We start from the raw sequence: 15,556 nt of genomic DNA, 5'->3' as shown, positions 1-15,556 counted from the left end.
CATAATTACAAAGACCAATCGTAATTCAATATAAAGAAATGAAGAAAGAAAAGACTAATTATATGTAAAAAAGACAGATCATAATTCAAAATAAAGAACATAGACCCAAAAACAAAACAAAAAAACGACCAGTATGCAGTAATTCAGTATGCAATTATATGTTTAAAAAAGACAAATAATAATTGAAAATAAAAGACCAATCATAATTCAAATAAATGTAAAAAAAAAATCTGATCCAAATTTAAAATAAAGACCAATAATAAGTCAGTATGCAAATGTATGCAAGAAAGAAGGCCTGTCATAATTCATTGAGTAAATATTAGATTAATCATTTTTGGTTAGATTCTGAACATTAAACATTTGAACAAAGTCAAGGTCACTGGGATATTTTCAAACTTCAATGCTAAAGTAGATTTAAAGTTTGTGAAAACCAAAGGCTTTCATCTGTATGTTAAAGACGGAGCTGAATTAATTGCGGAAAAGTGTGAGAAGGAGGATAGAAAGAAGTGTGAGGCATTTCAATGCAGCGCTGCCTCGCAAGATGATCAGCGTGGTTGAAACAATAACAGTTGAAGGTTGTGTGTGTGTCACTAAATGTGCGATCACTTAGCAACTGACTGATGTCTGTGATAATAAGAGGCTCGGTTCCTCTGCGGCCCTCCCACACCGAGAGGCTGTTGCTGCCTTTGTTAATATTCAGCTCGGTGTGTTTATTTACGTACCTGTGCTCATACATGAAAGCCTTGAAACTTCAATGACTCACGTCTCTGTTTGCATATTTCTGTTGTGTTCCCTGTTTGTTTTGTCTGCGTGTGTTGGTTTGCGTCCAGGTGTGTCGTGAGTTTCAGCGGGGCAACTGTGCACGCGGCGAGACCGACTGCCGCTTCGCCCATCCTAGCGACAGCCCGATGATCGACACGAGCGACAACACGGTCACCGTGTGCATGGACTTCATCAAGAGCCGCTGCTCGCGCGAGAAGTGCAAGTACTTCCACCCTCCGGCGCACCTGCAGGCCAAGATCAAAGCAGCCCAGCATCAGGCCAACCAGACCGCCGTCGCAGCACAGGCCGCCGCTGCAGCCATGGTGAGCTAATCACACACAATTGATTTTCAAATGACATGCATACAGTTCTACATTTAAAGAGTCATGTTGTGCGAAACATTAATGTGTGTTAAAGTTTTCAAATTACACCACCGTGCCTCACCAGCTGCGTTTAATTTACAGCAGAATTTAATTTACCGCATTGTCACGACACATTGAATCGTAACCAATGCAGTGCTTAGAATTGTGAAACCGTTTTCGGTTCTGTGCACGATAAAATCAATTGACAACACATGTTGAGACGTGCCCGCGGAGGTTGCGATTGAGATATCTGATGATGTTAGCACATTAAATGTGGAGCACTGCTTTATTATTATATAGCCATGACCCATCTCTAGAATCTGGGCGGGGTTGCGTGCCAAATCGGTGTCGACTCCTTTATCTCGTCCCCGGAGGATTTTAGTCCTATTAAACAGGGTGAGTAAAGAGAGAGAGACAAAGAGACAAGCTGCTTGAGAAGACTGCTGTGTGATAAAAATCACTCTCCCTTCTTATCCATCTAGTATTGTACTGATGCGATCATTATTAGGAATAGGATATTAATATAATAAGCACGATGGCTTAAAAGCTTCTTTGCTCACACCCTTGACTGCACAAGGTCACGGGGCAGCTTTCTTCCCCATTTCTCTGCCCAATGGGAGGCCTGCTCTCCTCAGATCAGTCAAGATTAAATTAAGGAGATGGATGACATCTTCATGCCAAACTGACGTGAATGCACAGGTTCATCTATTATCCAAGCGAAACTGTATCTTGGGCCGCATGCCAGACTGCTCTCGTTTGTAAGTTCTAACGCATGTCTACGCTGCAAGCGAGCGGCACATTGCAACAGAGTTGTGTGCAATGCTTTAAGCAAGAGATGTCGAATTTTGTTGCATCTTGCAATTTATATTGCTTCGATTTATAACAGTTATTGTTGCATCACAATCTCTAAATGCATGCAATTTTATTGCATCGCTTACTTGCATTCTAGACATTCTAGACATTCTAGCTTTTTGTCTACACTGCAAGCAAATGACGCACAGAGTTTTGTGGACCGTTATGCGAAAGCGGAGAGAGAGTTTTGTTGTGTTTTACACTCGCAGTGTATATGGATTCGATTATAATAGGTGCGATCATGTTTTGTTGCATCGCAGTCTTTGCATGCATGCAATGTTAATTGCATTGCATTACTTGAAGTATATAGAGTTTTTATAATAACAGGCACTATCAAGTTTTGTTTCGTTGCAATCCCTCAATATGCGTGCATTTTTGATGCATCACTCACTTGCAGCCTAGACCGTTTTGTTGATTTATGATGGGAGCATACTAGGTTTTTTCTACACTGCAAGTAAGCGATGCAAAAAACTGCGGCAAATGAGTTTTATTGCGTCTTGTCACCATCACAACGCACAGTATATGCCTTTGATTATAGCAGCTGCCATCAAGTTTTGTTGCATCGCAATTTCTGCATGCATGCAACTTCGATTTTGTTGCATTGCTTACTTGCATTATAGACCGTTTTGGTGATTATGGGAGCATTCTAGTTTTGTCTACACTGCAAGCGAGCGATGCAACAAAGCAACAGTGCTCCCTTAAAAACCAGTGAAACCCTGTGTGCTGCAAGAGAGTGATGCATCAAAACCAGTATTGCACATTTGCAGTGTAGACGGATTTGTTGATTGCATCTTTTTTTCAACGCTGCAAGACAGCAATGCAACACAACAAATCTAGACTGCTCCTGTTATAATCAGCAAAACTGTCCATATTTCCAGTGGTGTGACGCAATGAACTTGATATTGCATGCTTGTAGATGGTTTTGTTTTGTATAATGGGAATGAGCTTGTTTTGCTTACACTGCATGAAAGGAATGTGGTGCAACAACACTAGATCACTCCCATTATAATAAACAGAAGAAGAGAGTGGTGAGATGTAAGAAAACTTGCAAGTTAGTGGTACAGATAGCTTTTTTTTATTATAATAAATATAATTAATCCAATTTTGTCGCAGTGCATTGTTGCATTGCAGTGCAGCTTTTTTGATTATAATGAGAGCAATATAGTTTTTTTTTTTTTTTTCTACACTGCACACAAACAGTGTGCTTACAAGAAAACTAGATTTCTCCCATTAAAATTAATTCAGCTGCAAGCTGGTAACAAAATGCGACGGGATGTAGTTTTGTCGCATCGCTAGACTGTGGTGAACAGTTCTAGCACTGATTATAATGCGCGATTTAAATTTATTTAAACTGTAACGAGCAAAGCAACTCAAGACAACTGTTTTGCTCCTGCTAAAGCTGTATACACTGCAAGCAACACAATGCGATGTGACAAAGCTTGACATAGTGTGCATGCAGTGTAGATAGCTTTGTTAATTATAATGAAAGTGGATACTTTGTTTCGACATTGCAAGGAATGCAACTTGATCGCTCCTGTTGTATTCAGTGAAATTGTCTACTTAACAATTTTACAACGCGACGCAACAAATGCAACATGCATGAGTTTGCCATTTAACATGGGAAAAATATTGTTCCCTTGCACTGCCACGCTTATTTCATTGATTATAACTGTAAGGATATAGTTTGGTCCGGCAAGGTTACAATGCGACACAACGCATGCGACATGGTGAGCTTGCTGTTTAAAATGTGAACAATCTCAACGCAGTGTGTCGATATGAATATAGTTTAGTCGCATCACTTGCTTGCGGCGTAGACACAGTATTTGGCAGCAAGCTTTCCCGCTTCCACATCTCACGCTGGTGTGGTTTTAGTTTGCCGCGTTTGCTGTCATGGCACTCACACGCTTGACCTCATTCGTTTTGCTGTTTACTCCATTTTCGCTTTTGTTTTTGCCCTGAACCTTTTGTCTTTTTCCACTGTGGCGTCTGGGTCAGAGGGTGACGCGAGGACAGTATCGGCTCACCAGCCATAACAATAAAACAAGAGTGAAAATAAAGCCCCAGGTTTCCCGAGCATTCAGCGACCTGAGATAAACCACCAGCTTTGGCTACAGGCTAAAACGCTGTTAGCCTTAAGGTGCAATGTCCTTTCCTGATTATGATGTAATGCAGATAACAAAACAGATTTTTTTTCTAGGGTTCAGACCGGGCCAGTTACTGTAGGAACGCTGAAGCAATCAATCCCAAATGCGACCCCAGTGAAAGGGTTTAAAAGTCCAATGATACAGTTATAGTTTCTCCATTTTCTTGCCTTTTTTAGTTTCTCTTTGTTTTGTTTTTTGTTTTGTTTTGTTTTTTCGCCAGTGGAAGGTTATGTAATTCTGTATGATAAATCCCCGTGGGTGGCATATTTATTTTAATGGTTCTCTATGTTGGCGGAGGGGAGCAAAACATTCAACTCTTGGTTACAAGAATACCTTCAACATGCACAATTAAAGTGCATCTTATTCTGATGTTTATTAAAAGTATACTTGCAAGCTCTGTTCCTAAACCTACTGATCTTTCTTCCTAGATAGCACTAGACTGTATCGTAAACATGACGCCAAGACTGTTCCAAAAGATTTGTGCATTATTATGCTGCTTTCCAAGATGCCTTGTTTTGCATAAATTCATGCAGCAGAAATCCTTCAGGGAGAGTTTAATCCCAAAATGTATTGCGATAAGCTCAGCGAAAAAACTTAAGATGACAATGAGAGGAATGCAGTTCTATTTTAACACAGAAACTCACTAAAATAATCAAATGAAAAAAAATGAACATTTTATTTATTATTTGTGAATGCTGTATATGAAAATTCAGACTATTTTGGAACGAATAATTGTGACTCGAGTGCACTTTGCATGAGAAGCGCTGTGTGCCTAGTGCACTAAGTTGCATATATGCTTGAGAAGGTAGCAGCCTATGTAGACAACAATGCAGCTCACTAGGTTTTGGAACAGAGCTTGAGAGAATCCAGACGTAGATGTTTTTCCTGTCAGTAAAATGTCTTTAAATGATGCATTATATTTCCCTCGTACCCTTTTACTGTAATCTGTGACTTTATTATATATAAAGAAAAACATGCATTTTTTATTTTTTTCCTACTACTTTTATTTATTTAATTTTTTTTTGTGTGTGGCTATTCTGATTTCAAGCATTTCTGCATGGCCCTCAGCGTCATCTCATTTCAAGCGTCCTTTTTTTTGCTGCCCGTCATTCCATTGAGCCGCATCTTTACTTATTACAAGTACTTTTGCATGGCATTTTATTGGTGAGGAATATTGCAGTGTGCAATGTTAGTTGCATATAAATATTTAAATGCAAAAAGACATCAAAATGGGCCACAATAAAAAAAATAACTCGTAATGCTTTTAAAAGGTCCAGCGTAAAAGTACATAAATTGGACTTTCTCAAATATAAGAATAAACAGAGCTCCACATTCTGTGATCACTCACATCAGTTGTTTTCTTTTGGTTCCGTGACCTTTACGTTTTACATGTAGCTAGTTGGTAAGAAATTGCAACATATATTGTGACAGAAACGAATGTCAGGGAAGGCGTTCCGGTGTCCTTTTGTTTCCTTTTTGCTAAGTGGTGGTAAATGTCACAGCATTTTCACTGCACGTTAAAATCGGCCAAAGAGCGCGGCAGATTGCGATTTGCATTGACAGAAACACGATGCACGGCCCGGTCAAATTTGCCCACTTGGCCCGTGCAGATTGCAGCCATTTCCATTCTTAATTAGCGCTCGATAGACGCCGTGCAACTTCACGTTGCATCCGAACAGAACTAAGTAACGTTGCATTCTTACCATCAGTAGATTTTAATTCGCCACACGCACACGAAACCCTTCGATAGCGGATATCGGGTGTGTTTTATGCAGCGAGCTTTCATAACACTAATATCTACAATCCCATTAGCGTGTTTGACTTTTGATTGGTAAATGGTGAGACTCTTGATTTCTGACGCTTTTAACACAGGTATTGTAGATGCTTTGTGCTTTCGTACTAATTCAGAACGTAGTGAAATGTTTCTTTGAAACGAGTTTTTTCGTTTATGTGCATGCCTATTGTTTTGTATGTGGTATTACTGCATTCAGATTATTTTTGTTTTTGTTTTTTTCCTTCTCACCTATTCCACAATGCAATGCTGTCCCCATGATGCACCTCTGCTTGCTGTTACCTGTATGTTAATACGCTTGAATCCCATTGGCCCACTGCCATCATGTGCTCGCTGCCTGCTATTAAAAGACTCAGTCGACTGCCAAAGCAATGAAGCGACCCCTCGAGGCATCTGTAGATCTGGTACTATGACCTTTCACCTTTTGCTTTGCATGTAGCTTTTTAATGTACTGTAGCGACTCACAGAAGTTTTTAATTTGCCTTCTTTGTTTTGATAGAAACAGTAAAAGTCACCAAGTACATTGTAGTGAATTTTGAAGAAAGAATGTTGTGTGGTCTTTCAAAGTAAAGTAGCTTTATTTAATAAACATAAGTGCCTTGCTTAAGTATCTAGCGACGGTTGTCGTCGTCCTTGTGTAAAACGGAGCGATGCAGCTTCGAGTCAACATGTGCATGGATACAGAAGTGGTGCAAAACTCGTTTAACTCGTGGATGTACTCTTTCACGCTCAGGCATTTCCCCATGGAGTCCTGCAGCCGCTACCAAAGAGACCGGCACTAGAAAAGAGTAACGGGGCCACGCTCTTCAACCCCAGTGTCTTGCACTACCAACAGGCTTTGGCCAACGCACAGCTCCAGCAGCCCACCGCTGCGTTCTTTCCCACAGGTGAGCGCAAACACACATGCACACGCACACACACACACCGCCCGCACTGCTTTGTATTAATCCCTGGTTCACCCTCTAAACGGTACACCCCTTTTCTCTTCCCCAATCCCGGCGTAACATCATTATCGAGGCTTTTAAACAGCCACGTGTCCCTTTTGCATGCAGCGCGTGTGCATGGAATACTAATGCATAACTTTTTTTTTTTTTTAAGTGAAAATACAGACGTTATTTAGAGAACACTGCTGATTTGAATTTGGACAGTACTGTTGGGATACTTTGATCTAAAAATGATAGCCGGCCATAGATTAAATTAGAAAACTCACAGAAGTGCTTTGATCTGCAAGCTGAAACGCATTTACATCTGTACAGGTAGAGCGCAATGATTATATATATCTGACTTCCATCATTACTGGCCTATACTTAATGCAGATATATGTATTGCTGTTTTTGATTGCAAATATTGTAGTTGACTAAAACTGAAATTGAATCTAAAAGTAAAACTATATATATATATATATAAAATGGAATTAAATTCAAATCAAATATATGTATAAAACTAATTATTTCAGCTAGTGGCCAAGGCAACATTTCTTATTTTAATTAAGTTTAACTTGATGTGCTAAAATAACTCCAACTAAAACTGAAATGAAAATTATTATAAATATATATATATATATATATATATATATATATATATATATATATATATATATATATATATATATATATATATATATATTTTTTTTTATATATATGAAACACAAAAACTACTAAAATGACAAATACAAAATAATTGAAACTTTAAAATTAAAAATAAAATAATACTGAATCAGAATAGCAATAAAAGCTATAATAGTATCTCAGTGATACTACAATAACACTGCAGTTGTTTGATTAATTTAAATAAACTTTGACATTTGTCTATCAAAATTGCAGAAATTACAAATTTCTGTGTGTATAAATAAATATATATACATTTAAATAAACACAAAAAGTGTGTGTGTATATATAATTTAAATATTTTAAAACATTCTTTATTGCAAATATAGAATTTGCAGATGCTAATTTTGTTTAGTTAAAAAAAAAAAAAAGAAGCTGAATATGGTCTAATTAATTAGCCTGTCCAATGAAATTGCTATAACATTTGAATATGTATATTAAATTTTGTATAATATTTACTCAAGATTTAAAAATTTAAATGATTATAATTAATTTAAATGATTTTAAAAAATAGGATCATAATATTATAATAATATGAATATTATATTTTACATTTTATTTCATTTAATAACACATTATAAATTTGAAAACATTTTTTTCTTAGATGCCTTTAATATATAAACATACAGAATATTGCATGTAATCCAAGTTTGAAAATATGAGTCATTTATTTGACTTAATAGCCAACATGTACATTAATCACAGTGCGTTACAGTAAACAATAGCCATATATATTCCGCCTACTATGGCTCTGTACCTGTAGGCGTACCCACTGCAGTATTTTTATAACAATAAACACAGAAAAAGCTCTCTCCATACGTAGGGTCTCAGAGCGAGTCCGGCTGTCTAATCCCCTCGTAGGTGTATTTTGTCATCACACACCCACATGGTGGTTGTATTTCCTTTTAGCCGTCCTCTTGTGCCCCCATTCCTCCCTCTTCTCCAGCTCTGGGGCTTTTGTAACAGCACTATGTCTATTTTAACCAAAGGAGTGGATGTTGGCTCACCGCATGACTCTCTTGTGTGTGTGTGTGTGGCTGGTTTTTAGCCCTGTTGCCCTCTTCCTCTTCTCCTACACTGTTTCCCTGCGCTCTAATTTCACAACGCTAAGCTCCTGTCCTCTCATTGCGGCCCTTTGCGAATATTGATCCAGTGTATCTTCCTGGAATACGCTGAGTTTTTACCGGAATGACGACACGGTGGAGCGAGCGATCTATAATGACAAGCTTAATTGGATTTGTATGGCATGCTGAATACTGAATTTCTGGCTCTGTGTCTAATATGTTTTTCTTCCCTATTAACCTCTCTCCACTCTTCACTGCATGGTCACAGGGTCAGTTCTGTGCATGGCTCCTGCTAGCAGCATTGGTAGGTTCCTCCTCTTCCTGTCTGTCTGTCTGTCTGTGTCTGTTTTCCCCACCTCACGTAGAGATCTAGTCGCTCTTGCAGGTGATTTGAAGCTCCAGAGACTCTCACGTCACACAAAATACCAAATTAGCACCTGTTGATGGAATCTGATCAGTTACACCATCACGCATCTGTTTTCTGCTTTATTCTGCTTCTGTTCACCTGCAAGAGCGCGCTCTGTTTGTTTGAAATATTCACATTTCTCTTTCTGGGGTTTTGCAATTTAATGTTTTTAAGTGCATATTTAATATACTTTACAATAATCTATCATTATTGTAGTTCTGTATATTTTATCTATTCATATATTTCAGTTTGTTTTGATTTTATTTCTAATTACAGTTATTATTAATATTATTGTTGTTGTTATTTATAGTAAGTATGTATCTTACATATTCATGTTAATCAGTTTATCTCAAACAATTTCAATTAGAATTTTTTTAATTATTGGAATTCTATATATTTATATATTATTCGTATTTATTTTAAATTTATTTCAAATTAATTTTTTTAAAACTGGCTATCAATGTCTATTTTACATATTTATATTATTCAGTGTATTGTAAGTTTTAAAATTAAAAAAATAATAATAATTGTTTTACTACTATAGCTATATAGACACTTTATATATTTGTATTATTTTACAGTGGTATTTTAAAGTTTTATATATTTATATATAATTAGTAAATTCATATAAATTTTATAATTATATATATATATATATATATATATATATATATATATATATATATATATATATATATATATATATATATATATATATATATATATATATATATATATATATATATATATATTTTAAAGTGTAATTCTTTATATTTTATGTATTTTACATGTATCATTCATTATAAATGAATTTTGGTGGATTTTATTATTAATTTACTTTTTCACAGTGGTCTTTTAAAGTTTAGATTTTTATATATAATTTATAAATTCATATATATTATTACTTTTCAAATTTTTTTTTTTACAGTGACTATTATTATTGTATTTATTATTATCAGTTAATTGTTGGAAGCAGTCATTTTAAAGTCATTTATTTGTGTGAAAACACCAGATCTAAGCAAACAGGCTGTGAATAATAGGCATTGTCTTGTGTACAGTCGATTGGGAAATTTGATCAGTTTCCTAGAGAAAGAGCCCACTCGATCATAAACGAGCACACAAACGGCCATTCTGTGTAGTTTGCCGTAGATGGCAGGATCAATGCTTGAAGAAGTGTGGCCCGTTGCGGGCTGACAGCTCGTGTAAATCTATCACCTGCACTAACCGCTCATGCCAGACTTCTCTGGGTACAACTGATTATGCTGTTAAATTTCCTTGAGGTGATTATAATCAGCCTTTCTCCTCTTCTTTTGTTGTTTTATTGTTTTGTTTCCCATGCTTCTCTTGCTTTGCATCGTGGTTGCATGCCATCTGCTGGTTTAACCTAACGATGGCTCGCTGCTCTGTAATATACACCATTGCTAAACGACAACACCAAAAAACAAACTACAAAAACCCTACCAACCAACCAAACACCTGTTTCCATAATGCTCCACCTACCTGTTCATTGCTTCCATGGTTCCCTTCCTGAAAAAGTACCCATGATGTACAGTGCTACGCCTGCTACTGTCTCTGCAGCAACAACTCCTGCCACAAGTGTCCCCTACGCAACAACAGCACCAGCCAATCAGGTTTGCTCCTTTTAAAAGCTTTCTTTCATGAATCCCTGAGCTCCGAATAAGCACTTTGCTACAAATTCATTCCGCGGTCGCCATGGCGATCGCACAATCTCCCGGCAAAATCTCGCACTTGCGCTCAGATCGGTGCTTATTCAGAGCTCGCACATTGGCAAATAGTAGTTGTGTTGTGTTGCATTATTTTCTCGTTTTGTTCTGCATGTCCTTGCTTTGTTTTGATGTCAAGATATCCTTCCTCATCTACACGTACACACACACACCGGCTAAAAATAGACACGCCTCACACCGTTCTAGTCTGATTTCCATGTACTCGGCCGCTCTGTGTCCGTCTCGGGCTTCGGGAAAGCAGGTGGAAGGTGAGTTGCACTGAAAGCGCTGCTGTAGGAGGGAGTTTAATCATGTTTAATAACTGAATAACAACAGCATTTGAAATTAATATGTAATAATAGATGATTTCCTGTTTTACACTGTTATTAAATTCATACATATATTAAAATAATAATTGTTGTTATTATTACTTTAATAATGTTGAATAATTAAATAGCAACAGCATTTTAAATTAATATTAATAATAATTATTTACTGTTCAGCACTGTTATTAAATTCATAAATATTACAATAATAATTATTATTATTTTAATAATGTTGAATAACTGAATTGCAACAGCATTTTAAATTAATATTAATAATAGATTATTTACTGTTTAACACGTTATTAAATTCATAAATATATTAAAATAATAATAATTATTATTATTATTACTATAATAATGTTGAATAATTAAATAGCAACATTATTTTAAATTAATATTAATAATAATTATTTACTGTTCAACACTGTTATTAAATTCATAAATATATTAAACTAAGAATTATTATTATTTTAATAATGTTGAATAATTGAATAGCAACAGCATTTTACATTATTATTAAATTATTTACAGTTTAACCACTGATATTAAATTCTTAAATATTATTTTTAAATCTTTAACTTTTTAAAATAATTATATTTTTATAATAATAATAATAATAATTATTATTATTATAAAATATAATAATTATTTTAAGTTAAAGATTTAAAAATAATATTTAAGAATTTAATATTTAATAAGCCTATACTTGTTATTATTAATAATACTTTAATGATACAGTAAATTTCAAAATCACAGAAATTAATGTGAAAATGTAATGTTTAATATTAACATACTATCAGTAGTAATAGTTGTAAAAAAAAAATGTTTTACTTAATATTATTTTTAAATCTGCTAATAATAATAATAATGTCATGACATTTATTTTAATTATTTACTCATTTAAAAACAACACTTGCTTTTAAGCAACAACAAAAAAAAAATGCACCCAACATAGCTGTGATGTTAAAAGAGATTGTCATCTTTTTTTTTTTTATCAGTTCTCACCACACTCGGGCCGCTCCCGTTCTTTGGGTATTATTCGCCGGAGGGTCACGTAAGGAGACTTTAAGGGCTTTCCCACTTCCGTCGCTCTTAAACGGAGCCTTCCTGTCAGCGAGCGGCGCTTCCTGTTGTTTCACAGGCCTGCATCAGGAACTGGGACGTCCAGGGTTATTTGTAGTCTTGTCACATGAAACCGAACCTGTTTCCTGAGGGGCTCCTGCCAGACGCTGCCAGACTCTTTAGCGCCACCTGGCAGGAGAGTGAACTACAGCACCGGCTAAACTGAGCATAGTTCATGCAGTGTATTTGATTAGATTATCTTTCATAACCAATTAGGTTTCAGTGTAGAGTCACAAATCTTGATGTTGAACATGAATCAGCCGTTTTTACTGGCATAATGCAAGAGTGCCTTGCACTCCTAACCTAGAGTGCTCTCTGTGTGTGAAATTTGCACATTTATTTTGATGTGGTTTTGAAATTTACAGTATTTTTAAATTCATTCATTAATAATAATAATTGTTGTTGTTATTATTTTAATAATGTTTTGTAATTGAATAACAACAGCATTGTAAATTATTATAATAACGTTAATAATAATGAATTATTTACCGTTTAACTACTGTTAAACTAATTCTTAAATATATTTAAACAAATTGTTTTGCTTACATATGAGCTCATTCTTGTTTAAACCTAATTCTTAAATATTTAAATAATTAAATTATTATTAATAAAACAAAATGAAAATTTCATGTTTATTATTAACATATTATCAGTAGTAATGGTTTAAAAATAATATTTAATTATTTGCCCATTTAAAAACAACCGTATATTTAAATGATGATGAACATTATTATTATTATTATTATTAATGAATTTAAAATACTGTAAATGTCAAAACCCCAGAGAAATAAATGTTAAAACTGTAATAATAATGATAATCATAAGAATTCATTATATATTTAATAATAATATATTTAATTTATATTATATATTTAATAATAATATATTTGTATATATTTTATATTTCTAGATATTATTCATTTATATATTGCTCATTCATATTTTATATTCTGCTATATTATGTTTTTTTTTTTTTTAATCAAACAAGATTTTCAACAAGAAGAAATGAAGTAAAAAAAAAAAAAAAAAAGTCTCAATGACAGGTGGCTCACACGGAAATATTTATTTTCTTTAGGAAACATGAACAGGCCAAAAATAGAATTTAAGGAAGTAAACATAGCCAATTTAAATTTCATGTTGGTTTGAAACACGCAATGCATGACTTTCAAAATACAAACATTAATATTTATATCATACATGCTTCCATTCAAAATGGCTTGAGACTCCTGATGTTTGTTCTTTGGCGTGATGTTATACAGGTTTTTGAACACAGAGGCCTTTTCTGTGGTGTTTGTTTGCGTCAGTCTCAGACCCAGACAGACAGCCGCTGACTCATCGCTGCCAGCACTAATCTCACACATGACTTTAATTATGCAGAGAGAGAGAGACACAGAGACCGAGACAGAGAGAGAGCGACGGACCGCAGGCGAAACAAACGCTTGACTGCTGCAGCTCTGAGGTGACGACTTTAGCTTGAAGCAGATGAACGTGGGTCACGTTATAATCTACTGAACTGACTCTCTCAGTGTTCAGTGTGACCCTGAAGCGACGGGATGTCCCTGGCCTGTCTGTGAAGAGTTCACGGGTCAGACGCAGAGCAGCAGCGCCGCCTCCTGGACACAAAGAGCAGCGACTGAGCGTTTAGACAGATTTCATTCTGAGCGTATAAATCTTTAAACCACTGTCAAATTATATGAAGCCTTTCATTTACTTACGTCCCTATAGCCTTTCTGCGATTACTTATTTGAAATAATGGAATTTAAAATAACCACATAGCTGTAAAATATCAAACGTTGCCCTTAAAGGAAAAAAAATCACATACATTTTTATTAATGTAATTGAGAATATTATTATGTATATTTATATAATAAATATAATGATATTTTAATAAGAAACAAAATATATTTAAAATACTTTTAAATCGTAAAAAATAAAAACTTTTACAAGATATTCACATTTAAAATGTAAAGATGTAATTATGTAATTATATTATTCATATATTGTATAGTTATATTATTTATGAGAAATTTATGAGAACTTATTTTATTGCATAAAATATATAATAAAAGAGGTAAATTATTTTAAAAGATGATTGTTATATATTCTTTATATAATGTATTTGTTATTCTTTTAAAATGTGTTTTAAAGTATGTATTTATGATTATATAAATTGCAATAGTTATTTTGTGTGTGTTATTATCATATATATATATATATATATATATATATATATATATATATATATATATATATATATATATATATACATGAAATAATTAAATATATTTAGATTATTATATTTAATGACATTTTCCGCTGATAAATAGTCAAAAATACATAATACATAATTTGTTTTTTAACATGTATTTACATTATTAACATGTTTACTGTTGATAAATAAATGATGTATCTATAAATAAAAAATATAAATTCTAATAATTAATTTTAATATGTAATTGTTTAAATTAAATATAATAAATATTCCATCTGATTATGAATAGCAAGTAGCATATCATAGTTTGTCATGGTCTTAATTAATAATTAATCCTAATATATCATTATATTTAAAGTAAATATAATAAATATTCCATCTGATTATCAATAGCAAGTAGCATGTCATAGTTTGTCATTATGTCTTAATTAATACTTCATTCATTTGTTGCCCATCTGTCAGAAGCAGCTTTGTGTGTTTTTCTCTGCTGTTGATCAACAGGGAATACGTCAAACCAAGACAGAAAACAGCTTGTCAGATACTTCATGGGGTCTTTAAATACAGTAGTCTGAAATAAACGTTATATTATCAACATTTATATTAGCTGAACCTGATTGACATCACATACAACATCACGATCCAACACGACACAGAGTCGCTTCTCTACATCACCATCGTCTCATTGGGCTCTGTGTAACCTGCATGAACCCTCTCTGGCCTTGCTTTCCCATCATGCCGTGGTGCAGCTGGCTATCAAGCTTCCACATTGTCGCCTCGCCTCAGTGCTCTGCTCACAACGCTGACAGTGTTTCATAGTAACTTTCCACGTGTTGTGACTAAACTAGGGTGTGACGCTCGGGTGCCACATGCTTCCTGATCACTGCGCTTCTACTGTTTGGCTTGGGCTACTTCTGTAATACATATCAAGACGTTTTGGATCCAGGCAAAATATTAGTGTTATTGGGAAACTAGACCAGCTTTCATAAAACAGTATAAATTTATAAATGAGATATGTGACCCTGGACCACAAAACCAGTCATAAGGGTCCATTTTTTTGAAATTGAGATTTATACAATTATACACCAGCTGAATAAATAATCTTTCCATTGATGTATGGTTTGTTATGATCGGACAATATCTGGCTGAGATACAACTATTTGAAAATCTGGAATCTGAGGGAGCA

The 15,556-nt window shown here is 34.4% G+C and overlaps 1 protein-coding gene across 19 annotated transcripts in view; it reads left to right on the top strand.

Annotated features, from left to right (window-relative positions):
* Positions 1-15,556, top strand: part of mbnl2 (muscleblind-like splicing regulator 2) — a 79,276-nt gene that overhangs the window by 57,465 nt on the left and 6,255 nt on the right. For 6 of the 19 annotated variants that reach the window (XM_058780871.1, XM_058781199.1, XM_058781118.1 and 3 more), the window contains exons 5-8: positions 831-1,085; positions 6,263-6,316; positions 6,646-6,799; positions 8,852-8,887. In XM_058780871.1, the coding sequence (XP_058636854.1) occupies positions 831-1,085; positions 6,263-6,316; positions 6,646-6,799; positions 8,852-8,887 (499 nt within the window). Of the gene's footprint in view, positions 1-830; positions 1,086-6,262; positions 6,317-6,645; positions 6,800-8,851; positions 8,888-10,525; positions 10,621-15,556 lie in introns of all 19 variants that reach the window. The other 13 variants (XM_058781743.1, XM_058781900.1, XM_058781467.1 and 10 more) reach the window with 9 other exon arrangements.

This window comes from Onychostoma macrolepis, chromosome 01 (genome assembly GCF_012432095.1).
Source record: "Onychostoma macrolepis isolate SWU-2019 chromosome 01, ASM1243209v1, whole genome shotgun sequence".
In the NCBI taxonomy this organism is placed as follows: domain Eukaryota; kingdom Metazoa; phylum Chordata; class Actinopteri; order Cypriniformes; family Cyprinidae; genus Onychostoma; species Onychostoma macrolepis.
This window is presented reverse-complemented; position numbering and strand designations above follow the sequence as displayed.